This window comes from Heliangelus exortis, chromosome 1 (genome assembly GCF_036169615.1).
Source record: "Heliangelus exortis chromosome 1, bHelExo1.hap1, whole genome shotgun sequence".
Classification (NCBI taxonomy): domain Eukaryota; kingdom Metazoa; phylum Chordata; class Aves; order Apodiformes; family Trochilidae; genus Heliangelus; species Heliangelus exortis.
In genome coordinates this window covers 152,687,417-152,707,614 of record NC_092422.1, presented here as the reverse complement: position 1 = coordinate 152,707,614, position 20,198 = coordinate 152,687,417, and the positions used below count along the sequence as shown (strand labels likewise).

At 38.3% G+C, this 20,198-nt stretch overlaps 1 protein-coding gene across 3 annotated transcripts in view; it reads right to left on the bottom strand.

Moving 5' to 3' along the window:
• PDE3A (phosphodiesterase 3A) overlaps positions 1–20,198 on the bottom strand; it is a 242,807-nt gene that overhangs the window by 16,093 nt on the left and 206,516 nt on the right. The window contains exons 5-11 of one of the 3 annotated variants that reach the window (XM_071733051.1): positions 16,240–16,355; positions 12,302–12,524; positions 8,353–8,438; positions 7,726–7,895; positions 6,441–6,578; positions 3,832–3,943; positions 1,435–1,548 (exon numbers count right to left, since the gene is read on the bottom strand). In XM_071733051.1, the coding sequence (XP_071589152.1) occupies positions 1,435–1,548; positions 3,832–3,943; positions 6,441–6,578; positions 7,726–7,895; positions 8,353–8,438; positions 12,302–12,524; positions 16,240–16,355 (959 nt within the window). The remainder of the gene's footprint in view (positions 1–1,434; positions 1,549–3,831; positions 3,944–6,440; positions 6,579–7,725; positions 7,896–8,352; positions 8,439–12,301; positions 12,525–16,239; positions 16,356–20,198) is intronic. The other 2 variants (XM_071733052.1, XM_071733053.1) reach the window with 2 other exon arrangements.

The window sequence follows — 20,198 nt, the reverse complement described above, 5'->3', positions numbered from 1 at the left end:
AAAGAAATAAAATCCTTACCGCTTTTTCAGTGTCTTACTGAAACCGAAGCAACAGTGCAGGATGAGAAGAAGCAAAATTACAGCGCATAAGAGAAGAGTGAACACATCCTGACCTGAAATCTTTCTGGTATTGTACACCTGATCCAGTGCAATAAGGCACAGAAATGGAAAGGAACAAGTTCTGATCCAACCTGGGGATCTTCAAGCCGTCCAGCAGAGTCTGTCCTCAAACTATGTAAGTTACTAGCAATAAGCCATAGATTTATGGCTATGCAGAACCTTTATTCTGTACTTGATCCTCCCACTCTTTCCCTTAAGTGCTTTATCATATAGATTAATCTATGAAACTCTAACAGTCCTTAAAGCAATGGACTCACATTTATTAGTTCAAATACAGTGTATGTTTTCCAAACCAAAGGACTCTGGATCTTTGCTGATACTCCTCTTAACAGCCTCTTTCTGAAGCAGCTTGAACATGCCACTCAGAGGCAGATACTGAGTGAGATGCTGTGCTAACTTAATCTGCTTGAACAGATCTTACATGCAGCTGGACAATGTCTTTCAAACAACAAACACCAGAAAGCCCCCAAACTCAACCCCTTTCATTCCACCCATCTCACCTCACCTGCAAAGTTTCTGTCTATCCTTGCAACTAAAATTTTCCTGGAACAAGATACTCCTCATGCCACTAAAACCTTGTGAAGAGTTTCAAAGATTATATATATATATGTGCCACACAAACATCAACAAAAAAAGCTAAAGCAGAACAAACTCCTGATTTTCCCTCAATGCTCCCACAAAATACTGACAGGTCCTCTATAGCTAGTGCTATAGACAGTGCTATAGCTGAACCTGGAGAAGTTAAGATTAAAATGCAGTATGAATAGCTTCTTGTAAGGAGCAATCATAAAATAGAAGACAAGTAGTCCTGCAAAGCAACTGCAAAATGGTAACAAGTCTCCTTCTTTGCAGACAGCAAAGGAAGGCAAAGGAAAACTTCACAACAGCCAAGCAGCAGCAAGAGCATGGCACTACCTACATGTCCCCTTATTTGTGATAGCAAAACAATGCAGGGATTTAAAAGTCTACAACGTGTCTAAAGCAGCATGGAAAAGCACTACTCATGCAGTTTTCCTGGAAACAAATATACTGTAAAAAAAAATGGTAACAAACATCTGCTGTTATTGGTGACCACAAAGACTTGAACCTACACATCATTAAAAATAAAGTGTTAGGTTCTGGAGGACCAATTCCTTTTTCTTCAAAGTCACATAAACACACCTTAACTCCTTCAACATCCAATGTGCTACTGAAATTAAAGGTCTATATAATAACAAGTACTGCACACAGTCCTCAGTTGTTGGCTTTCTTACAGCAAATTCCCCAACAAAAACTTTAAAAACACAACATACATACTTCCACCTTTAAATATACCTGAATCGCTTGCTGACCCATGGTCATTAATCACAGTTGGGAGTCCTGGGATGGGTTGAGTAGTAAGGTACCAAACAGCATGGAGAACATCAGTTGCATGGATTCTGTTGTGATCTGTGTTACAAAGCAAAGGACCCTGCTATTAAATATGAAGGATGTTTCCGACAGAGGGAAATCAGCACCATCTAGTGGGTATCATGTAGTAGTCAATCCAGCAGAGAAATCAAACACTGTCACAAGCATGAAAAACATCTGTATTCTGCAAATGCTCAGTGTCTCCTTTACTAAAGTTGAATGGTATGACTCACACCAGTGAAGAAAAAAAGCAGCTGAGAAGGAGTGGGATCTGCAATGTAGGAAACTTTGCAAAGAAAGTGTTAAACAAGTGGCCTGAGCTATGCAACTCCAATCCTCCAATGGTTCCTTTTACCTAGTTAAATGCCACTGGGTAAATATGTATTGTTAACCTCTGATTCAATGAAACTAATGGGAAAATCTCATCTGCTTTAGTAGACAGATTTCACCTGCTTTCTAAATGCAAGTCAGGTATCACTTACTGACTGTGCTTGAGCAAAAGTAGGTTCTGTGCTAGAAGCTGCACTACAAAAAAAAAAAAAAAAAAAAAAAAAAAAAAAAAAATCAAACTCAGGATACATGCACACTACCCAATTAAATAAGGTTCTTTCTTCAGTTTTCTGCCCAGAGATAAGAATCCAGGCCCTGGATCCTGTAATCTGCCTTACCACAAGCTCTCTTTACAGAATTGAGAGATGAAAGCTATCCCATAGCTCATATCATAAGGTCCTTCAAGGCCAGATAAAGTATCCCAAAGTCAACAAAACTGGCTGAAAAAGAATCACACAGAAAGCACCATCTAAATATACACTAGCAAAAAAAAGCAACAACAATGCTGAAAGAGGGGGAATGCTTTGCTGCACCAGGACCAAAGCTTACATCTGGGGTTAAACCACTGAAGGACAAGCATTTCAGATTGTGATTCAGGGTAATTTTTGGCAGAGCAGAGGTAACTTCTATAGTGGCTAGCTAAATTAAAAAAAAAACAAAAATTTCCTAATGTGAATCATATGCTGTGGCTACATTTCTGCTGCTGCAGTTCTGGAAAGATACATTTCAGAGGACTAAGCACAGAAATTTGGGACTCCACTTCTAGGTCACCCCCATCTCTAAAACTCACAGGGACTGGCTACATCTCTAGATAATGAGTCATTTTAGTTGGTGACACCTTGCTAATGCTAATCAGTCATGAGTCTTCTCATTGGCAAACCAAATGCTGGAACAGGCTTGATGGGAACAGGGGAAGAACTAGACTGTATTATGAAGATAATGGTCAAGAATTAGGATACCCATCAGGACTGGAGATGATATGTATCTCTCATTAGGAGAAATTTATTTCTAATGTCTGCCATCAGTGGGGCAGGAGCCACCAGCCTGTATTTCCCTGGTTCTGGCAGAGGAAACATCACCATCTTGCTGACCCTACACTCCAGTGCTAGAGGCAGATGCTGGCTTTGTTTACACCTAAAATCAGGAGTGGAAGTGGTTTGGTAAATTTTATTTGAATTAGTAAATGCTTTAGGGATGACTGAAAGCAGGTTTTCAGTGAATAAATGATTCACACTGAAAAATACCAGCTGAGCTGTAGTTGCAGAACAGGATGCGCTCATCTGTTTCAAGTCAAGCTTTTCTCAGGGGTGACTAACAATAGGACAAGGGGCAATGGTTATAAACTGGAGCACAGGCAGTTCTGTATAACTATGAGGAAGAATTTTTTCCCCGTGAAGGTGACAGAGCACTGGAACAGGCTGCCCAGGGAGGTTGTGGAGTCTCCTTCCCTGGAAACATTCAAAGCCCACCTGGACAGATTCCTAGGTGACCTGCTGTAAGTGACTCTGCTTTGGCAGGGGGGGGTTGGACTAGATGATCTTTTGAGGTCCCTTCCAACCCCTAACTTTCTATGATTCCATGTAGCTTATTCTTTTCTGCTTTGCAAAGCTTATCTCCTTTAGTTGCGTAGTAAAACTACAAATTGTTTATGGGGGCAAATGTTTCAATAAACACCAACTGGGGCACTGGACATGCTTGCACAATCAGGAAACAGTTCTTTGTACCCATAGTAGCCTAATATGGTTTCAGGCTTGCCAGAAGTTGCCATTAATTATTATGAAACAGCATGAAACATCAAATGCAATGAGAGAAAAGATGGGAGATGGGTGTTCACCACCAGCCTCTGGCTAGAGAGCCATCCAAGTGGTCATGATACAGCAGAACAAAAGTAAAGCTGTTACAATTACAGAAGAAAGGTTTCAATAACAAAGTGTGTGGACAATACCCAAAACTTCACAGAAGCCCCCACATCTGCTGGGAATTTTTACTTACAAGGGATCTCTCGGTATCCACATTCCAAGGCATGAAAGTAGTTCATGAATTCCCTCACTGGTATTTTAAAGGTTTCAAACAGCCCCATGTCTTCAAAAAGCCTGTATGATACCTGCAAAATGAAGAACAACCATGCTGCTAGAGACCAGAAGAACTCATAAAAATTAGATTTAAGAATCATTCAGTTGAATTGTCCCATGAAAACCCCACTTTTCGGGTAGTATTTTCTCAAGCACACCTGATCCAGCAGTAGGTGCAGATATTTCTTGCATTTCCATAGGGATGTGGCTGCACAGCCAAACAGACAAGCTAGTTGTTCCCAACAGTCCTACTCCTTCCTACTTGTTTACAGGCAACCTTCTTGCATTTGTTTATTTGCCTTTTGCCTTTGCTTTCTTCAAATACTTGTTTCTTTTAAGTGTTGGCACCCAGTCTCTGGCTCTAACAAATCAAAGTTCTCACAAGGGTGGCTGATCCCAGGAATATCCCATCCACAAGGACAGATTTCCCTTATTCCTTCATATAACTGCTGAACTTTCTTTCTGCAGAAGCTATGCATGATAATGAGGTGACCAAACACTCCTCTTGGCACCATGCAGGGACCAACTCACCCAGACTGCAGTGATGCCACCCCCTCACTCAAAGCTCCTCGGGTGCTGAGAACATAGAGCACCACCAGCATTTCTGGTCTCTATGGGGCCAGTAATAAAAGCTGAAGAGAAAACTTGACCTCAGACTATTCTTTTTTCATTTCTTTTGCTTTCCAAGGCAAAGAAGTTTCTCTTCCACTGGTTTTCATTTTATAGGAGATGGAAGAGTGTTTAGTGTGATTGAAGACATTATCTGACTTTATGGCTTGTGGTGAAGCATCAGCTCAGTTGGAGACCTCTGCTGTTCCTTTCTGAAATGAGACTGGTATGTAACTTCCTCTTAAAATCATATTTTTAGTGCCAAATTTAGAGTGTTTGCCACTGTACTTTGCACAGATGCTTTTATGGCTGCTGACTGCTTTGGGGTCGCTTTGTTTGCTGGGGGTTTTTTTTTGTTTGGTTTTGGTTTTTTTTAATGTCTAAATCAATTCAACATTCCAAAACGAAAGAGACATCTCAAGCAGCTTTAAAGATTCTAAGCTAGCATTTGCTTTCTAAAATGAATGCTACCCTAGAGGCACATGTCAACTCTGCTTTGTTCCATCTCATAAATTTAACTTACCAAGGCAAACAGTTAATTAAGCTTGTTAATTTACTTATTTTTAATGGATGAGTCCATTTCATGGCAAAATACAGAGAATAAATCATTAGAGCTTTTGTTTTCCTTTGTCTATAATATTCCAGGATTTAAAAATTATACAAGAAAAAGACAATACTTTTTTTCTGGATAAAAAGATTTATTTATTTTAATTCTCTTATTTCTGGAAACAATCTTGTTAGACAGATCTGAGTATATGGGAGAAAGCATTAAGGGATCTATATTTTATGTTACAGAAAATATTAAATTTTGATAACAAATATTACTTATTAAAGCTTCTCTATTTTAATTTGCATGCCTCATTTTGTGGCACTGCAAAATGAATAAGCTGCTCAGAACCTGTGTAAAAAGCAGATTTTGGGAAACAGCGTGGAGCTTTAGTGTATATATAGATGGAGGCACAGGGAAATAGTCTTGAGAGGTACAAAACTCCATGCAACTTGGTAAAATGCTTAGAACCTATACAGTTAACCATGTAAAACAAGAACAAATTTTGGCTCATCCAAACTGTTGGCTTTGCCATTAAAAAAAGTTTTGTTTTCCCTTGTGTTTCATTTTACATTCTGTTACCATTCTGTGCTATTAGAAAACAACGTGACCAATAAAATCTAGAAGTGCATTTTAACCACAAGCCCACTGTCCAGCCCAGAAGTATCTCAATAGTCATAACTGAATTGATATCGATATTCATGTCTAGCCATAGTCTGCCTGTTTCTCTAAAACTGGTCTAGAGAGCTGGCAGGCTGTTTTAAACATAGCTACAGAACAATAAAAAGGCAGACCACAGAATACATTTGAATTCATGCCGTGGTTTTCCTGGTTGACTACTGGATAATTGAATTTAGCTGAGGAACAGCTCATCACCAAGGGACCAAGATTTGATACAGCATTCTCTGGAGCTGGCTGCACTGAGGTCTGCCTAACATATTAACCTCTGTGCTTGGGGCAGGGGGTGTGCTAATTGTCCCATATTATACCAATTAACATAGTTTCTTTTTTTTCCAGCAGTTCTCACTACATAATATCTTGTAAAGTGATAGTAGGTTCTCTCAGATTCTCTTGTGCCCTTCATTTAGGAACAATATCAATCTACTATCAAAGTGCTGACTGTAAAACTGAGAGAGCATTGAGAAAGGTTTGTGTAAACTCATTGGCAGAAAGAAGCAAGTAAAATAGGTGTGTGCAAAATTTAAAAATATAGAAGTTTAAAAGTAAAGAATGTAATGAGATGGACTTCATATTTTCAACTTTGAATTAGGTGTCAGTGATCATAATTCACTGGATAATGGGTCTTTACACTATTTTGTTTAAATCTGTTGACAATCTAGCCAGTCATTGCAGACTATATATGTCCTTCTCACCTGACTGAGAATCCGACCACATTTCTTTCCGATTTTTTCTACCAAATCAAAGATTGGGAAGTTCCAACTATTTAGCTGTTCCATCAGGGGATCCAAGTTGTCCATAACCAGGGGCTCAGGAGCAAGTACAGGTTTGTCCTATGCCAGAAATCAGAATAAAGAGTATTTTTAGTTCTGTGAAGCATCTCATGCAAAAATTTATGCTCTTAAAAACTAAAGTCATATTAGCATCATCTGCAAGTCAGTGGTACTTTACTCAGCTCAATGGAGATGTCCCCATTTCTACCAGCCCTGTAGCTAGTCTCTCTCCTTTATAATTTGTTGCACTTGAATGAAGAGAAAATTCTGTATATGAAACATCAGTCTCTTTCTCATCCATTCATTCATTCATTCATGGCAATCATTCATTCATTTCTGGGGAAGACTCTCTTCATTGTAAAATTTGCTGCAGTGCAGAGGGAAAAATGTTGTTTCTGTTGCAGCATCAGGACCCATATGGTAATTACAATATAACATGGCCAGTGGAGCTTGGTCCAAGTGACAGCTTGCACTTGTTAAACTGAAACCTACCTGTTTCTTAGGACTGCAATAGAAGATGGGTTGTAACCCTCCTTTTACATTTCTCCCTGTATACTTTCAATTTCACTATTGTCACTGAGAAACTGTAGATGAGTAAGTGCAAAAATATCACAAGAAAGATGCCTTCTCTCAGCTTGCCCAGCTCCAATAAATTACAGTTATTTTTTCAAGAGCCCCTGCCAACTTAAATTTATTAATTCAGTTGCACAACAGTTGTGGAAAAATTAACTGAACAAAGCTTTCCCTTTACATCTCAGCTTAAAGCCGAATTCAGTAATGATGAGAAGACTAGAACTTGTTCATCATACTAGTATATTCTTATGTTCAAGACATACACCAACAATAATATCATGCAGCACCCTCAGACAAATGTTAATTTATTTTAAAATAAGGACCTTTGTACACGATAGCCAGGACGGTGAGGCCAGTGAGATGCTGAAGTGACTGAACAGAAAAACTACATAACATGCTGGCAGTCTGAGAAGATATGTTCCTTCCAATCCATTCCCTTTAAAGGCAACGCTATAACACAGAAGGCCAAGTATTTCAGAAAAGCCCAGATCCAGATCCAGAAACTTATATTTATTCATCAAAAGAGATGGTTAATAATTCAGAAATGGCAAACGCTTAGCAAGTCTCACGCATTTTAATAGTTCCTTACAGCCTTAGGTTTTTTTCTGTGGGGGGGTTGGATTTTTTTTGGTACCTCAGGTGGTATCAAGGGATGCAGAATGATGGTCTCAGGTGTGTAGGTCCTACAGACGGATCCCTTCCGTGCCTGCTCCTTGGAGCACTCCGTCTCATCATCGTTTTGTACGATATCGCTGCTATCGCTGTTGTTGGTCTCATAGTCAGAAGTGGCTTGTGCAGGATCATCTGCAACACAAATCACAGAACTTGTTGTGTGACCAGCAAGGATGACATGAAAGTCATCCTGTGACCTTCTGAATAATAGCAACAGGATCTCTGACTCATAATACATATGTGCGCCTTGGCGAGGTCCAAAATCAGGCAATCTGTCCACAGGTATCAAAGCCCTGCAGCCCTGCAGAGTGCAAAAAACGGGATCGGGGACTGAAGAGTGAGAAAAATTTTGAGGACTGCTATTTGAGCTGTCCAGGTTAGATGAGGGAAACTTCATTTCCTTTATGTTTTAACTCTATTCATTGGGATTTTGCACACTGTACACCAAAAAAGGAAAGAATCCTCAAAGACAATATGAATAGTTTCACTCACGTATGCTCTCCTTTTACGACAGACAGGCATATCCACTGTTTCATAAATGATTATTGAATATTAAGAGATGAGGAGTGTTTGATGGACAAAGAATTACCTGTTCTGTTCAGAGTGTGTGTGGTACCATCATTTCTACTTAGTGTCCCATCACCAGCTTCTATTTGGTTATAGGGTCTGCCACAGCTGTAATAAATCAAGACATACACAGAACATAAAAAATAATGCAACTAGACAGTCCTAGGTACAATGATTTCCTGCTGACAGTGTAAGATTATATCACACACTATAAGCTTTGGTATTTTCCTGCCAAAATTACGAGAGCAAGTTGAATTTTTATTGGAAGTCAGGAATGTTGAAAAACAAAAATACAGAGACTTCAGAGTAAGTGGCCATCACCATTAAGTATGTGTTGCCAGTATTAAACTATATATATTTTTTAAATTAATTTTTAAATTCTCTAAGTTTATCAGTACAAAAAAAAAAAAAAAAATCCCCTGGTTTTGTATTACAGCTGCTCCACAGACATGAATTAAAATTCTTAAAATATGTCAGTGCCATACAATCTTATTCAATGTGAACACAATCATGATGTGGCTTCACTCTCCTTTTCTTATTTAAACTTGAATATGTTCATCTTAAGGAGGGAAAAGGTATTTTGCCACTAGTTCAGTGACAACATACCAAACACATCAAACCAAGGGGGTGTTTTGGAGAGAATATGAAGTGAGTGATCTGGCATCCAGACATCTAGCGATGAAATCAGAAGAGAGAGTTTGCTTCAACATTTCCAGAACAGAAAGACATTATGGGAGGGATCACAATGTCTTGGTCTTTCCAAATGACTGGCTCTTCTATTCCATTAAAATGCTTTATTCCTTGTGTGCAATTCCTCTTTAAGCCCTAAACATGAATTCAATACCAGTTGGAACATTTCAGATTACAGTGTCCCAATATGATTAAGCCAGGACCTGAAGGGACAATGAGTTCATGAAAAGACGAGAGAACTTAACAGATCTAAAGCCTTATTTAGTAGTACTATATGAACAACTGTTAATGAAAAATTGACATTTTAGCAATTCTTTTTCTGGCTTGAGTCAGTATTTTGTGGAATATCTCATATACAACAGCCTTTACAAAGCAATTTGATTTCTTGAATTTTGTACTAGAAATGTTGCACGAATGTAAGTTCACCATATAAAAATTGCTGAAATCCTACACCAGATGGCTTTTGACTGGGTCATCCAAAATATTCTGGAGCTTGGTATTCTTGGAGCCTTGCAAACATAATGAATTCCTGAAAGCATTTTAAATAAAAATACAAATCTGTATACAATGATACTTGCAGTACATAGCCAAGCAAATAAATCTTGTATCACTCAGTTTTATAAAGAGATGAGAAAAAAAGTATTTTTTTCTCTCGCCCACCTTCCTTGTGGTTTCCATATGGTCAATGTTTACAAGCCAAAATTCAAAAGAGAAAGAGAACCTTTGATTGGTTGCAATGCTACAAGGTGTTTGCATTATTATGAGTGTAACTCCTAGAACATATGCAAATTCACACTGATTTAAATATGTATGGTTCATATAAAGCACTATATTAAAAACAAAAAATTACTGGGCTACATAGTGGAACACTTGAAATCTGTTCTATGTCAGAAGCTAACATGCCCATGCAACTTTAATTCAATCCCTTTCATGTGTGGGCATAATAGTACACTTTTTAATCACAGGACTGTTAAACATTTTTTCCACAGGATTCCTGCCTCATACACTAAGAAGACTTAATAATTATTATTTACAGGTTATTTTAACATCATTTCCTGATACATAAGCCTGTTCAATCCAGTTTCCAAAATCTGCTGTCCTACCACATTTAATTTTGTAAGTGAAAAAAACCCAACAAAAAGTACAGTAAAACTGACATCAATGCCAAGACCTGGGTCAATCTGATTTAAAGTACTGAACCCATTACAGAGTTCAATTCCTCTTTTGTTGTTGTTGGGGGAGGAATTAGTTTGGTGGTGACAGAGCTTTGCTGATTTGGTATTATTTCCTAGCAAGGCAGATTTTTGGCAGTAAATTTAGGAGTATTCTTCATACCAATTTACAAGGACTAGCAATTTACACTGTGAAAGCTCAAACATTAAAAGATTTATTTCCACTGATTATTCATTTACCTCTCTCTGTTTGTCTAACCATTGAATTTCCTTTTTTTAAAATTTTTTTATTTAATTGTGCTTACATTACTAAGTGGTACCTTATTTATGTGCAGGTGGTTCAGCTTGTATCTGTGGGTATGTCATCTCCATATACTAATGGCTAGAAATGTGGCAGTGCTTGTGAGTTTTTTAAATGGATGTGAAAGGAACAGTGATTTTTAGTAATAGAGTATGCCAAGTCTATTAACAGTCATTGCATTTTATTTTAAATAATGTGTTTGTTTCAAATAACCAATGGGAAATTCTGTGCCAGCAATGTAACTATTTCTAATGCTTAGACAGTCTAAGCATTTGAAAAAAAGGAAATGAAGAACCTAATTATGCTATGGTACCTACCTAGATCACATAAGACAGTAGCTACATGTGCTAATAAGCATTTTACCTATTATTACACTGAAATTAAATACTACACATATTAAGAAATTTGATCTTATTACTATCAACAACAACCTTACATTGATTTTTTTTTGACATTTTTTATATAACTGTAATAGGAAGTTTCCAGTGATAATTGTTACTGGCTAAATTAATAAGATTTTGTCAAAGTAATAACAAACGCACAGCTTAATAAGACAGTAGCACATTAAGCATGTTCCTTATGTGTAATATAGTTTCATTTCAAATTAACACATGCAAAACTCAGTTTTCAAATACCTTTGGAAAAATGTTAAAAGCACTTAGATTCTACTTAGTCACTATTTAGTCACCTAAACACATCTCAAAAGCCTGGCAGGATCCTAGCCTGAGCTCCAGTGAGGATGACTCCCTAGAGCAAATTCACAGCCTTGATTTGGAATTTCTCACACCCACTTCCTAGGCCCGCACGCAGCACGCTGAGAAACATTGAAGGCACATGACTGAAGTCAGAAATGAAAAACTATTTCCAAAGATAGTAAAACTTGCTAACATTTAATGCATCCTCCGATGACTTGCTGTCCACTAGCCAGCCAATAATCACAAACCACTCGTTACTATGACCAAAAGTGACATCTGATGAGTAAGGCAACCTTGACACTGCACTAGAACAAGCTTCTAAATACCACTGTTTCCCATTATTATGAACTGGACAAATATTGCAAACTGCAGTAATCTAATTTAGCAACTGAGAAGATAAGCAGAACAATTTTCTTTCCAAAAGGCTGATTTTGCAGATCAGGTCTGCATAATCTAATAATCACTACTTATAGTGTGAAATTAAATGAAGTCACTGAAACTCTTATCAGTAGAAAGAACTTGGCTACAGGCTGATTTCTGAAAAAAGTCCCAATGCTACATAATCTGTCCCTGTCTATAGTGGACAGAATCCACTCCTTCTGAGACATGAAAATGACATAGTCTTCAGGCATTTTTGCCTGAAGGTGTGCATTTTTGGCACACCTTTATCAGAAGGCAATGGGCCAGCAGCTTTTAAATTGCAGCAATTAGATTTTTCTATCAAACATCTGGTGCCTGCTACGAAAGACTTGGCCTGTGACCGGAAAGTGACTGTTCATGTTAAGGGCATGGCATGAGAAACACAAGTTGTTAACACAAAAGGATCTGGAAGTAATTGATGAAGATATTATTTAGGAATCAAAACTGCATCTGACACGACTAAAAGCTATTCCTGAAGCTAAAGACCTTGCACTTTAAAAACACTTTATAGCATGAATCTACATGATTACTCATACACTAGGAACTGCTTAGATATGATGAGATATCTGTGATTCTGTGAAATATCAATACACAATACCCACCAAATCAGAAAAACCTGCACATGGGCTGAAAAGAGCTTGCTTGTGAGGACAATATGAAATGATTGCAGTGCATGTCAAATTACTGTCTTACCTGCTGCAGATGACAGAGGGGCTGATAATAGGGTCTGAGAGGGTAGGTGCACTCTGAGTAGAAGTTAAGACTTTGTGTGGCTTTAAGCCTTGCTTGGTATCAATATCTGTAGAGTCTGGAAATGACACAGAAGATGTTTTTCCGGTAGGACTTGTGGCAGGAGTTCCCTGAATCGGTGAATGGCATGGGGAGGTGAGAGGTGAAATATTTGGTGGGATACCTGGCAAGAGAAAAGTCTTGTCAATTAACACAAGTGAAAGATGGCTGCATGAGTTTACTGGGCTGAACTGCTCCTCTTGAGATGCAGAGCTGCCAACATAGCTTTCAAATGGAAAAATAAAAGAAAACCCACCCTCTACTCTGAGCCAAGCCCACTTCTACTCTGAGCTTCAGCCACCTCTACCTCCTAAAGATCTGGTTCAAACCATGAAGCATATTCTCCCTGATGCACTAACTGCCAGGCATGAAATCAAAGGCATGAGTTGGTGTCATGACTATTGGTATCAATGTGCTAACACCAAACCCAAACAGGCAGTTACCAGACCCATCTGTAATTTCTCTGTGCTTCATGGTATTCTTCTGTAATGCAGGGATAAGAAAGACCTAGCTACACTGCCAGCAAATTAAAATGCCTGCAAATGTGAAGACTAGCAATAAACAAACAAACAAAAAAAGCAATTTTCAGTAGTCATACTTTATATGAAAATATAAAATTGCACTTACGGTGCCATTTCTGCATTCTTCACAGAATTCAGATCTTGTGGAGCCTGAGTTTGTTTTTTAGTACGTGTTGCCCACTATAGTAGATGTGCAACCAATTGTACCACATGGTTCTGAACCCCTGAGCTAATGGATCAGAAACTGACAAGATCCACCTGTTCAAGCACTACTAAGATACAGTTCTCTCTGTCTCATTCTCTCTGAGCACCACTGCCAAAATGAAGTGCATCAGACAGCCCAGTGTTTGAGACAAAATCCTGCTTTCTTTTTGAATCTAATTTACATTTTCTAGTCTTAGCTAAAAAGGTTCCCTCCACAACCAAGGGCAGAGGAGCAAGCATTAACTATCTAAAAATGCATGTGAATTGACTTATCACCTGTTCTGAAGTTGGTAAGAACTCAGCCTGACTTCATTTCCCATGCCCACCTTCAAAGCCAAATGATATACAGAGCTTAGGAACTTTAAATGATTTTATGTTTGAATAATGTCCATATACAGATGTGTTCCAGAATAAGGCAATATGTTCTTAGAATAAGGCAATATGTTGATACAAATTTACAAAACACTAAACAGGATATATTCGTGCAGATCCTGTGTTGTTTGCTTTTTCATTTGTTTATTTGGTTTGTTTTGGGGTTTTTTTGTTTGGGTTTTGTTTTTTTTTTTTTGATAAAAACTTACTGCAATGAGGTTAAAATATGTTTTTCTGTTGGCAATCCAAGAGTTAAACATAATCTCTGACAGTTACTATACTGTAATTTTGGGATATCAAACATCTTCTAAGTTTTGCTTAAGGTATTTCTCCAGCAATACATGTGGTATGTGTTACTGTCTTAATTCAATGACCACAACTAGGATATTACCCTAGTCTTGAGATCAGAAGCCTACAGAGCAATTAAGAAGTTATCAGATGGCCATGACATATGGAAAATGCTCTAAAATACAGAAAGTCTCTGTTTCACATTTACTAATCCTTTGAGATATCTGCTCTCCATCCAACAAAAATATGTCTTCAAAAGCATTTTGCAGGCTGTTAATTGCACAGGGTATTGAGTTGGATTATTATCTGATTTTGAACTATATGTTACCAGGTAATCTTCATGACTATTAGAGAATACTATATATATGGTCAGCTTTCAACAATTTAAAGCAAGTCCTGGCATTTTAAATGGTAATTTTTACTATAACATTTCTAATCACAGGTGGCTTTCTACTGCTAGTCTGGCAGCCTGTCTCCTAAAATATATTTCGTTGTGGGTTTTATTTAAAAATTAATTTGCCAAGGTAGGTAACCAAAATTAAATAAGTTTACTGGGAAAAAAAAAAAAGAAAAGATTTTCAGTAATCCAATGTTTAACCATTTATTGGTAAAAGTGAGAGAAAACGTATATTGCTAGAGCAAGGAATTTTCAACAATTGAGATAAAAGAAGAGTAACAATACAGGGAGATTTCTCTCAAGAACATCCATCTGCTTGGGTACACCAGAAGTTTTACACATGTGCAGGTTTGAAGTTGTAAAACAGTACCTTGAATGTGATGCAAAATTACATATAAAAATCACTTGAGTTTACCTCAGAATTTTGCCAAAATAAGTATGGTTAGCATAATTTTAAAATGTTTAAATCTTTTAATTAAAGACATATTTTGTACACTAGCAGATTTAACTTAGCAACTTCTAACAAGAATTATTATTTATTGCCAGTGGAGGTAATATACAGAAAAATAATTTGTATTAACTATTGCAAATTGATGCAGTGCTTCAGTTGAAACATTAAACAAATACTAATTAAAAATGCATGATTTGATACAGTCTAAACCATTGAAATATTAAACTTCTGCATAAAATGCTGAGCCAAAATTTTTATTCTTGTCAACCACTGTTCTTAGGAATTGCTTGTGATGGAATGGGGCTTTCCATCACAGAGAAGCTCATGTATTTGTGCTAAAGATATGACTGCTAGCACTTTCTGGAAGAAGAGACTAAATGTAAAACTGACTGATGGGGTTGTTAAGTGTTGTTGTCCAAATACTGAACATTAAACACACACTCCCCCTTTTAAGTTAATGGATTGATATCTGAAAAACGCAAGTCCAAGTAAGATTTGGTTTGTTCTATATCAAATTCCTGGATTCTCGATACTGTATCTCCATTATATCCCAGGTTTAGTTGCATTCATTTGCCTATGTGCCTATTATCTTTTTAAGATGATATTGAGTTACTTAATCTTCACTGTGGTATAACAAAGCAGCTGCTGTACAAGAGGACATTATATAAATTCTACAGTTTGAAAAAGAGATGCAATGTGATGGTTCTAGATATGCAGAATAATTGTGCAGCCCCATCTTCAAGCCCAGCTCTAAATTGAGATTCTCAGAGATGCTTCAAGCATCTATCAATTTCTATCTGAAGTCTGGGTGGCCAATATCTCTGAGTAATGTTACCTCAATGTAATTCCACGTTTGGAAAAAGAACAGGCTGATTTCAAAAAGAAAGGCCTTGTGGTAATTTTTAATTGCAAGTTAAAGCATGGGCAAGCATTACTTTATTCTGCATTTGTACAGGCAAGAGAACCACATTACTGTGCATTAAGACTGCTTCACAGCTGTAATATTGCACTTTTCAGTTAAGAAGTCATTTTTCCCCAGTTAAAAGGAGTAATTTTTTAAAAGGCCCAAAAATCTGAGTAAGAAGCCCCATACTTCACATCCCTAAAAATCCATAAGAACTACCTGGTCTTTTTCAATAATAAATACACAGAGATAGACCTCTGAGTTATAATGGCTCATCTTGGATATGTTTGTATAAGATGAGTCAGTTGCTGCTTACAGCTCTGAATGGCATTAGCAGGTTCTGCTAATCTCAGTCAGGCAAGATACACAGTTAATCTTAACAAATGCTATATAAAACACTGTTCTCAGCCCAGGGAATTACATGGACATAAATCACAACATGATTTAATACACTGCACTTGCTACATGATGTCATGACTTACCTCCATCAACCATAAAAGTCAAAACATTTACAATGGCATCACTATGAGCTACAGTATTTTAAGCCATGGGGTTTTGGTTTTTAAGCAAGGGAAATAATCCTACCTATATGGATAGAAAAAACCCAGAAAAGACACAGATTGGACAGAGATTAAAAGCAGCTGTAAGTGCTGGTCACAGAGAAGCAGCTGAGTGAGGCTGAGAGAGCCCCAGATTCCCACTCACCTTGCCGGCTCTGCCTTTTGGCATTCAGGTGGTTGGTAGAAGACATGGTGTAGGAGGTGGAGAAGGACCTGCTCTTCGTGATTGTCATCAGAATTGAGTTGTTCCAGGAATCAGTGCTGCAAAACCAAAGTGCAAACAAGCATGGATACAGTCAAAAGCCTCAATGGCAGATCTTAAGAAGTTCTGGAAGCAACAGCAAGAAGTATTTGACACTGAGATAGCACAAAAAGAGAGAAGGAAAACAGCATCTATCTTCTGGCTCAGCTGCTTTGCGAGGCACTTGGTATTGTATTCAGAAAAAAATATTTACAATACAGACACTCCAAAGCTGGAATTCCTTCAGTGCTGAGCCCTGTTCATTTTTATTTAAGCAAAGATGTCTTCACTATATTGTTCTGACAGTACAAAGAGGATTAAAAGTTGACTTGAAATAAGTTAAATTTATATTCCCTTTTAACGCCTCCTTATAACAGCCAGAAGTTCTCAGTGTAAATGAAGGATCAGCCTCCTTGACTCCTCTGCTGCAATCACCAAGGGACATGCCCTGTAACCCTTTGGGCACCAGAGGAGCTGCTCAGAAGGCTGGAAGAGGCTTGGAAAATCCCTGCATTGGTGTTGCTAGTGGTGTGCCTTTTCTCTGGGTGAAGCACATCGTGCTCCAGCCAACTGAAATGCATTCTGCATCTCAAAAAACGTAATCCTATTGACAGACCCTAAAGACATTGGTCACTGATCCAAGGGAAACACTAAAGGAAAACAGGGTGCATCTGTTTCTGTGTGTGGAACAAATGCTGGTCCCCTGCAACAGGATGGGCACATACTTTGAGCCTTCAGGCTGTAACTGTGTACCAGAAGAGGCCAAATATGCCTGTAAAGCAAGAGAATTGTATTTATCATTGTGTTCCTGAATGACAGTCATCAAATGTCAGCTGCTTGGAGGAGTGTAGCACTGGCACTTGTAATGAGGTCTATGACTTCTTTGGGCAGAGCTACAAGGCCTCTCAGGTCCTACATTTCTCCTTACGACTAGTTATGAGATGACATACACAGCAGAAGATAGACTTTCAATGCAGTAGTCCCAGCTGAACTTTAAAAAAACCTGGAAAAATTAAGTGTTCTCAAAGGAAAAAGCATGTCACATTATCTTAACTCTACAAACACCTTATTGTTTTGAAAAAGCAAGCACCGCCTACAAAGATATGCGCTGGTTGTCTTCATAGGCCCAAATCCTTATAGTCTGTGATCAAGAAAGAATCCAGCTGCTTTTTTTAATAATTTTTTGTTTCATGTGTTGTTGTTTTGTTTTTTTTTAATCAACAGGAAGAATATCACACACTGTCCTACTGTAAAGAAAAAACAAAAAAAATTCCCAAAATCCCATTTTGATTTTTTAAGGGAGAAGCACTTTATATAGAAAAGAATAAGGGAAGGAATGTAGAAGCTCTATTAATTTTCTCCAATAATTTTAAGCTGTAAGAAGACCGTGTTTTAACAGCACAGTGACATGGGTTTGGGAGAATACAGGATTACTTATCTTAAACAGAGATTTAAGAGGGATTTTTGCGATCTGTGACTAAATAGATCTAAACGTGATGTCCCAGACTGTGAGGAACAAATTGCAGATTTTAAAACTGCATGTTCTGCCACAGGCAATTCCAGTGTCATTGTCCCCCTCCTGCCCTCCAGTCCATGAAACTTTCTTTTTCTGCGATAAGTGGTGTGGTTGAATTTGGCACAGGGAAAGTGGCAGATAACAAAGATTTTCTTTTTCTCCTTCAGTTGAAAATCCTTTTCCTTGAAAGCAAACCTACACTGGCCTGCCAAACAATTTAAAGCTAGACTTACAGGATTAATTTTTCCCCTTTCTGGAATACACATTGTTTCTCCTACTGTAAAAGAACTTCAAACAGTAGGCTGGGAAGCTTGACAGAGCTATCATTATACAATTGGTGACACAAAACGTAGGAAGAATTGATATCCTGCTTAGTTGGCTCATCATGCAGAGTTATATAACAACTGTAGAAAAAGACCACCAATAACATTTAATTGCTCTCCTTGTCCTCCTGATTCCCATCTTACAATGTTTACATACTACATCAGAGTCTGGGATCAAGAGTATAAATTAAATGCATCCTGGGAACCACAAGCTGGTGACTGAAGAACACTTTTATTTGGTTATATTTACTTTGTATTTACTTATATTGAGATACGTGTGACTCCTCACAAAGGCAGCTATGGCTAACCATGTATTTTTCTTGAACCAGACGTTCAGTGTACTCTAAAGGCTGCTTTGAGCACATAGGCACTGTGCATGAGACCATCCTCTTTGGAAAGGTTTACTTGTCTGTAAGAAAGGCCAACCAAGGCAGCAATCTGGGGTTCTATTCATACAGCTATCCAACAGAAAACCCTGGTGCTGTTGGGCCTTCTCAGGCCCTACTTTTTTCTATACTACTGGCACCAAATTCTCTTCTTGAGCTTTTTCTCTGCTCTTCCTTTCCCCGTGGCAAAACGTGTCTCCACACTCCTCATCCACCATCTCAAAGATGATAGCCCCTGCGGAGGTGAGGTGAGGACCTAAAATTTATTCTCACAGGGTGGCACCATAACTATCAGGCTTCATGACTGACTACCACCCTTCCTCTGAGGGCTCTGCTCTTTTCTGATGAGAACAGAAAAATATTCATGGAGCAAGAAAGGAGGAAATCCTGTTGAAACAGCTACATAACATAACACAGTTACCAGTGTCTAGGATAGAAGCCTCTCTTCTCATTGACAAGAGCCCTTCCCACAAGAGTTATCTGTTGCCTACAAGAAAGCTGGGGTAGGGCTTTTTTACAGGTGTTTGTAGTGAAAGTACAAGAGGAAATGGTTTAAAACTTGAAGTGGGAAGATTTAGGATAGACATTAGGAAGAAAATTTTTAATTTGAGGGTGGTGAGACACTAGCACAGGTTACTCAAGGAAGTTGTGGCTGCCCCTCCCTGGAAGTGTTCAAGGCCAGGTTGGATGGGGCTTTGAGCAACCTGGTCTGGTGGGAGGTGTCCCTGACAACGCAGGGGGGTGGAACTGGATGATTGTTAAGGTCCCTTCCAATCCCAAACCATTCCATGATTCTATGATTCAATTCATTCCCTGTCTGCTACTGAATCATCTGTTGCAGCGCTTGTGGAGAGTTACACGCAGCTCAGCTCAAGCTATCTGGTACCATAAAAATCACAAAATGTGAAGTGCCTATGTCTGAACAAACCCAGACAGGGAAACAACTTTCTTAGGGTAGTACTCTGGGAACACCCTGAAGCAGTCAGCTGCTGGTATAAGCAAAGGAGCAGACACAACCTCTCTCTCAATTTCATGGGAAGACTATGTGTTCTATTTACATACTGCCTCATAACATCTGTTTACATATACTGGCTCAGTGATCAGGCCCTGGGAAAAAGAGAATTGTTAGGAGTGAGCAGGGAATACCTAGCTGATACAGTAAGTAATGAGGGACTGCAGCCCTAAAATAAAACCCCATCCCTTCAGAACAGCGAGAGCCAGTAAGGTTCTGGGTAAGTCTGAAAAACTTTCAGGGATGTGCTTTAGGAAATTGGAACTAAATTTTGGGTTGGGCACAAAAGGGAGTAGGTAGATACCTCAGCCTATTCAAACCTCCTTGCAGATCTAGTGCTCTTTTTCTATGATGCATTGTATGAACACAAGATTAAAGTGTATGTGTTATAGAATCCAGAACTCTTTTCCAAGCAAGACAAATAAATAATGTACAATTCCTCCAGTGATTTTGCTGAAATGAATTTCAAAGCTTTATTAATTACCGCTTTGTACTTGTCTCCTTTGGACTAGCACCTTCTTAGAGAACCCTTGAAAATATGGAGCATCTTAAATGAATAAGTAAATAAATACACCTTACATAGAATCAGGCACTCAGTCTACACCCCAACAAAACAGCTGTGTGTA